The sequence below is a fragment of the Ischnura elegans genome, chromosome 11 (genome assembly GCF_921293095.1).
Source record: "Ischnura elegans chromosome 11, ioIscEleg1.1, whole genome shotgun sequence".
Lineage (NCBI taxonomy): Eukaryota > Metazoa > Arthropoda > Insecta > Odonata > Coenagrionidae > Ischnura > Ischnura elegans.
The window spans coordinates 89,906,830-89,914,593 of NC_060256.1; the positions used below are offsets into that span (position 1 = coordinate 89,906,830).

The 7,764-nt window shown below is 36.9% G+C and overlaps 1 protein-coding gene across 1 annotated transcript in view; it reads left to right on the top strand.

Moving 5' to 3' along the window:
* The window catches only part of LOC124167854 (microfibrillar-associated protein 1-like), a 16,130-nt gene extending 9,617 nt beyond the window's left edge, over positions 1 to 6,513 (top strand). Inside the window, exons 4-7 of the mRNA XM_046545900.1 lie at positions 134 to 287; positions 1,391 to 1,597; positions 4,725 to 4,840; positions 6,348 to 6,513. Of these exons, the coding sequence (XP_046401856.1) occupies positions 134 to 287; positions 1,391 to 1,597; positions 4,725 to 4,813 (450 nt within the window). The 3' untranslated portion in view covers positions 4,814 to 4,840; positions 6,348 to 6,513. The remainder of the gene's footprint in view (positions 1 to 133; positions 288 to 1,390; positions 1,598 to 4,724; positions 4,841 to 6,347) is intronic.
* The last annotated feature ends 1,251 nt before the right edge of the window (positions 6,514 to 7,764 follow it).

The window sequence follows — 7,764 nt, forward strand, 5'->3', positions numbered from 1 at the left end:
GTTTTACAGCTGCTTTAAATATCAATGCTTATGATGCTTTCTCGCTTATTTTCTTAACAGAACCATTTGGCCTCTGCATTTCTCCAGCAGTGATAAAAATATTACATTTATTTATTTTCAATCATATTACTAGGAAGAAAGGCGTAAACAGAAATTAAAGTACCTTGAAGTCAGAGTTCCTGAAAAACTTCCAGAGGATATAGCCAGTAGTTTGCCTGATAAGCCAGATATACCTACTGTGAAAAAACCAATGTCTAGTAATAAAAAGAGGAAAAAAGAAGATAAAGGTAAGCTAAGTTGTATACGCTAGTTATTATGTTTGGACTTGAAAAATATACCCACCTACTTATAAATTTTCTCTTGACATCTTCTTGTATTAGAAAGTGATTAGTGCAAATCCCTTTTCGTCAGCAGTGTGTGAATTGACTCAACCATTCAAATTCATGCATGAATTGTTTATTACAAATTGGCATCTACTTAAAAATATTTGTAGTATACCACCAGTTTAAGTAAAATGTACAATCCTGGTTAATAAAATGAAACATTTATTCCACTGTTGGCTTGGTATTTCAAGGCAGTGAAACTCAAGAGCCATAAGGTATGATGAATTTTGTTGGCCAGAAATTGAAAATTCCAAGCATTGACCATCAACAAGTTAAGATTTATTGAAGTGGAGATGTCACACTCGCAAAAATTATGAGCTTTGACCTCGGGAGGTATTTTTGAATGGGGGTGGGAACCCAACCTGTGTTTTAGTGTTTTGTGAAGGAAGGTGGAAGCAAATGTCCTTACTCAGGTTGAGGATGCTGCTGATGTATTTTCAATTGCCGTGATCAGCATCTCTCTCCCACGCTGTGGACTGTTGGCAAAATATTAGACTTCTTAAAATAAAGAGAAATCATTCCTGGAGACCAGATGTGTATTTCTTAAATCAATTGAATTGAAGTTTGGCAATTCAAATGTTATTTTATTGTTTATATTCCAAATGTATTGTTGGAATTGGGATAGAAGTTCATAAATTGATGTCCCTTTGTAGAGGTTTGTGAATCAGGGCACCTAATTGATTTAGAGATCAGTAGTTAGAATTTCATAGGTAGCACAACATAGTGTGTAATAGAGAAAAGTCTTTGTAGCTACTGAATTTTTTAAAAAACTTTTACGTCATTAAATCTATTTGATATCTGTATTGCAGGGTTATATTTGCTTTTTCATTGTATTGGCAATTAATAGGTTCACTGGATTTACTTTCCTCCATGCATATCTTACTTTTTATAAATTTGTACTTTACCAATAAGATTTTTTTCTGGTGTGTTTGTAAGTTTTTGCTGTCCAAAAGTTATTGTGTAGTTGGCATCACTATGTTATGTAATATTTTAACTTATTTCATCAGCTGAGAACGTGGAACAGAGTGTTGAAGAAAAGAAGAATAAGATCCTGAAGTTTGATGACTACATCCCCCTTACTGATGTTGCTGGCTCTACACAGTTTGGAGTGGTACCCCTTGATGTAGTTTCTCGCTTGCCCAAACCTTCCTCACAGTCTGCTGCAGAATTCAAACGAAACGCCCTTTTTGGGTCAAGGATAAAAAGAGAACCATGTGAGTATATCCCACAGGCCATAGATTCCAACTATGTAATGTTCTATGAGGGTCATTCCATGTCAGTTCACCCAGGCATGGCACCCACCGACTCGGATTTTATTGAAATTTTTGTCACTAGCTACTATCACCTATCTAATGACCCATGTAAAATATTTCTTCTCTCACTCTCATAGTTTGCAAGATATGAGGAGTCAAAGTTTGAGATGTTTGCTCAGAAGTGGCGCTAGTGGGAGTCAAATTCCAGAGTGCAGGGCACAGGGTAAAAATTCATAACTCAGAAACCACATAACATATTTGAATGAAATTTTGACCCCTTGTCTATCCAAGTACATAGCTTCCATAGTAATGTCTTTTATTCCCCTTGCATTGTTATGTTGGCCAAAATGATGTCAACAGTTGTTAATTAACCGATTTTTTTAGCTCAAAAACATTACTTCATATTTTCAGAATTATCACCAAAAGGCAGAGCAGTTAACTCATCCAATTTTTTTTTAATTGAAGGTTAATATGTGCTCCAATATACTGCCACATTCACTAGACTACATGTTTGGTCTTAGATTTACTGACCAATAGTTCCAATATATCTCCTTGAAGGTATGGGTACAATTATACTTATTATCTTACAGTACGTGTCCAAAATCCCTCTCACAGGGGCAGAAAAAAAAGTAAAACCTGAAATACTCATAGTGGCAGTCAAAACACCACCATTTTTATTTCACAGTATATTGGAGCACATATTAACCTTCAATTAAAAAAAAAATTGGATGAGTTAACTGCTCTGCCTTTTGGTGATAATTCTGAAAATATGAAGTAATGTTTTTGAGCTAAAAAAATCGGTTAATTAACAACTGTTGACATCATTTTGGCCAACATAACAATGCAAGGGGAATAAAAGACATTACTATGGAAGCTATGTACTTGGATAGACAAGGGGTCAAAATTTCATTCAAATATGTTATGTGGTTTCTGAGTTATGAATTTTTACCCTGTGCCCTGCACTCTGGAATTTGACTCCCACTAGCGCCACTTCTGAGCAAACATCTCAAACTTTGACTCCTCATATCTTGCAAACTATGAGAGTGAGAGAAGAAATATTTTACATGGGTCATTAGATAGGTGATAGTAGCTAGTGACAAAAATTTCATCAAAATCCGAGTCGGTGGGTGTCATTTTGAAAATTTCTGGGTGATTTGACGTGGAATGACCCATGACTTATTTTCAGTCTGCCTTCATAATTCTTGGCTAATACTCTGTTGCATAATGGCAACTCAGATAACCCTTTCCACCCTGAACATTTTTTCTGCTCCTCGAAATACCGATGTTTATGTGATCCTGCCAGTGGTGCAGCGAGGGAGACGTTTTGTGGGATAAAACCCACCTCAGAGCCCAGAGAAATTTTTAAGTTTCATCCATTTTACTTAATTTGATTGATATTACTAGTAAAATACTGTAAGTATTAATAAAATATCCCTCAGAAAGCTGTAAAACTCACCATTTTGCACCATTTATCTTAAAATTTTGCAATTTATTAATCTCGCACCTACCGCTTATCCTAGTGGGTATTCCATACCCCACACACCCTGGTATTTATTTATTTTATTTTATTTTTATTTTATTCTCAAACCACCGGATACAGCTCTTATTGGCCATTTTACACTGGGGTGTTCAACAAATGTAAACGTACACAAACGACCATGCTGTAGACCGGGGAAACCTACCCAGGCGGGACTGGAACCCGCGACCTCTTGTTTGGCAGGCGAGAACGTTACCCCGCCGCCACCGAGGCCGGCAAATCAGTTGCACCAGAACCCCCCAGCCTTATTTCCTAGATGTGCCCCTGGATTCTGCTGCCATATCGAAATAGGAAATATCCTATATTTCTGAACGAAACAAAAAAGGGATAAGCGTAGACTGGAACTTGACACTATCATTGCAGTCCAGTTTGATGCACAAAAGTAATCTGAATTGACCAGGGGAAATTTTTAAACAAACGCGAACGATCGTGTGGGGTTCGGGTGAAAAAGGATAATACTCTAATTCTATCCTTGGTTATTTCAACTTGGCTGTCAATGCAGCTGCAAGTTTTCTTCTACATTCCCCATCTTCCCATGGCTTAAAGTTCCTCTTTTTTCATTTTTCCCTCTTCCTATCTTCTGGTATCTCTAGAATCTTTTTATCATTCTGCAGTGGTGGATACCGGTGCAAGAAAAACATGCTGCCAGTATGGGCAGCAGTTTCTGTAATCATTGAGTGATATATTTCTACACCCTACATTTTCATTCTATAATAATGTCATTATGAAATAAGTTATGTAGTTATTTTACTTTTGGATGTAGAGATAGTCCTTTTGATGTCAAGTCTTGCCTTTAATGAAATTTGTTTTTCTGCCAGAGAGTATTTGCTTATCAAGAGAATCGGGTGGTTTCCTAATATTTTTTTATTGCCTAAATCGAAAGATTATTACTCCTGGAGTATGCATTTCACGTTTTTAGATTTTTAAATGACGATATCTATTTTTCGCGATTAAATGAAAAGTGAAAATTTTCAAGCGAATGAAAACGCGATGGCTAAGTATGACTGCTGGGAAAAGCCCGTGTGATGTATTTCTGGTTCCCGCTTCTGCTGTGTGAGATGACCTTGGGGCTAGGCTTTGAGTGCCACTACAACGCAGGTAGCAGATTAACCAGCTTGCAGGTAGCGCTTGGTTTAAATAAGGATTATTATTATGCTATCAAACGAAGAAAACTTTCTCACCTTAGGCAATTTTAATAGGTAATTATTAAGAGATGTTTCCCTAAGCTATGTGCCTCATGCATGCATTGGTAATCTCAGACGATGTAAAACTTCTATATACTCGTATAGAAACTAGGGCCCTGTGACATCACGTGGAATAGCATTGTATGGGCGGCAATCTGGCCTTTTTCAAATGAGGATAAAATTGACCATTGCCATTCGTCTAAACCGGAATTTCTAAAACCAAATAATTTGTATATTATGAATACACTAATGGTGGGTAACGAATCTCAATCAATGCTTTTCATTTTCTTTGTTGAAGGAATTTAGTTTATCTATTTTTAGTAACACTCATGCATTGTTTTTCTTATTTTTTGAAGTTGTCTTTCAGCAAAAAATTTGGTGGCTTACCATCAGAAGTTAACAGCTGCTGGCAAATTTCAAAAGGGTTTTAAACCAATGAGCTTCCTGAAAACATAGGGCATCTGCACTACTTGGTCATTCATGGTAAGTTTTCCTCAGGGTATACTAAAATGAAGTACAGCAGACCCCCAATTATCCGGCTACGGTTTATCCGGGTTGCAGATTATCTGTTCATGGTTTTCACTCTCGCTCAATTTTTTCCGCGATCTATACGTATTAAAAAAATAAAATTGGATGCAAAATCGTGAGAATTACTGCATTAATGCTAGGATAAACCGGGCTAATTACTTCCGCTAGAATCCCCTTCGTAAAACGGAAGTGATCATGCGCTAGCTGCATTCAACGCTGTGCCATGTTTCTGTTTTCCTAGCTTCGCAGTTTGTGACCGTGCTCTGTGATCATGGATACACATCCCGCGGCAGTTGCAACCCGCGCAACTTGTTCGAAACGCGACACCATGGTTAGGTGCCTGATGGTGTATTTTCCAACGTCGAGCAGTGGTTTTGAAGCATTCGTGCAAACCACTTTTCTGTATTCGTGTTCACGCAGCCACGGATGTGTGGTTTTTGAAATCAGGCCTTACATGGAGCATTAATAATAATAGTACAACCATGTGATCACCCCCAAAAAGATCGTGAACTGGCAAAGAAAGCTCTCATTGAGCCCGGGAAGCACTATTAAATAACAGAATAATTGTATAAATAATAATATATTGTTTGTTTTAGGTAAATTATGAACATTGCAAGACATTTAAGTGAAATTTTGGATTATCCATGTTTTCCGATTATCCGTGCCGTCTTCTCTCCCCATCATTAGCCCATTAGGATAATTGGGAGTGTAGTGCGTACCCTGACTGTCTGTGGGCAGAATATTTTTTGGGGGATGTTGTAGTTGAGGCAGCCAACCGTACAGGTCATTTGCACTTCAGGATAGGTTAGGGAAGAAAGAATGCGGCATCTGAAATTCACATAAGTATTCTTAAGCTCCTTCCAGCAAACGCAATTTCATATGCATTTTCACTTTATATGTTAAAGGTGCCTTAATAAAGGTAGATGCATCAGTGCATCGGTGTTATCAGGCAGTATACTAGCAACATTTAAATTTGGAATACATCTAACTGAATTGGCATCCACTAAAATTAATGGTATTTTATTATATTTCTCATTTTGCTTAACCAATAATCCTTACAAGGTAAATATTTATGGCAACCTGGATAAAGCTTTAATTTATGAATTAATTTTTTTAACATATGGACTATTATTGATTTCATCCTATTTCCCAATATCAAACCAACTGGTATTGAATTGTTTTGCAAATCTACCGTATTGTAATCCCTAGAAACATATATTTTTTAAACTGGCCATCCTGAAGAGCCTTGTACTGAATTGAAGAAAGGAATATAGCATTGGAATGAGGACATGCACAGTAGAAGTATCATGTTAGTTTTGTCTTCTTCCTGAGCCTGCCTAATCTGGCAGACAGTGACACTTGTCACCATTAAAGTCGTGCCCACAAAATCATATCTCATGTTTAACTTGAAAGTTCTCTTTTATCTTAATCTGCTGCTAATTTTATTCTGTATTTGTTGCAGGAATCTGTACTCTGTACACCACATATCTCAGAAAATAAATTGATGTCACTGCCATTGGACCGATATATTTTCTATACGAGGTAAATAATTTATGTTGTTTGGAGAATATTGATCATGTATGATTTTTTGATGTGAATAAAGTGGGGTATCAGTTTTTGTATGAATACATAGTTGAAAATCATTATTCCTTGAAAATCTGTGTATTTGGTACATCATTACAGATACTTTCTCCTGCCCTTAAATTTCCATTGTGGAATTATTAAATATGTATTCTGCTATATTGGTAAGGAATAAGTTTATCTTCCACCATAACCTTGAACTTGTGTATGACTCTTCCTCATCGTTAACTGTTAAAAGAGCAATTCTCAGTGTGAGCCGACAGTTACCAGCTTATCAATGTGGGCTGATCAGAGGTTAGAAATGAGACTTCATATATTCAACTCTGTATGTTTACGCCATGGTGCTATAGAAAAGATTTTAGTATTCAGCACCCTCCAAATAAATGTTGGATTGTTTGAACACCTATCGAGAAGAAATGTAAAGAGTGAAACACCCCAAATTTTGTTACTAGGAGAGCAGGTATTTGTTCAGGAATAATCCTCATTAACCTTTTCCCTACTAAAGACGAAAATATTCCTCTGGATGTTTCTTGACTTGGGAGATGAAAGCCGCAAATTTTCGTCGGAGATTTTCCAGCGTAGGCGAACAAATGCCGAATATATAAGTGTCCTAGCTCTCCCCCTTTTATGATGGTCACGGCTTTGCGATGTCTTTTTTTCAGGACAACACTGTGGGGTGTAGGCTTTACCCTAAAAATCTGGGAGGAGGTACCTGAACCCCTCGTGTTATATTACCCCTCTTAGCGGTAAGGAACCACAGTCATACAAGTGTTTATTAAGTCATTTTGGGATATAAATATTTGTTCTTTTCTCAAAAAATATAAACTAAGAATTGAATTGTCTTTTGAGCAGTGTTTAGAATTTTTAAGTGAAATTCTATGATAAATATTAACTTATATCTCGATTTCAGTATAAATATCAAATTTGAAATTGTTGCTGCATTAAAAGTGTTAATATTGACGGTAGAGATTCGTTCAAAATTTGACAATTCTCAGAATAAAACAAGGAATTCAATTCAGTCTGCAATTTACGTTCAAGCAACAATTATCAGTATGGCTAATTCATAGAATTGATGCATGATTGACTGGGAACTGATGCTGCTGCTAGGGTTATAAACCCCGAAAGGAAGGAGCCCACCTACCCTCGGAGTCCGAGATGATGCAAAGTCTCCGCTTGGAAGGATCGAAAAAGGTTGATGCTGAGAGTGTGTGATAATCCACGACACCCTTCTTAACGAAAAATTGCAAAACTGCTCTGTACGGAGAGGAGGGAAGAATCTCTCTGGGCTCTGTGCAGCA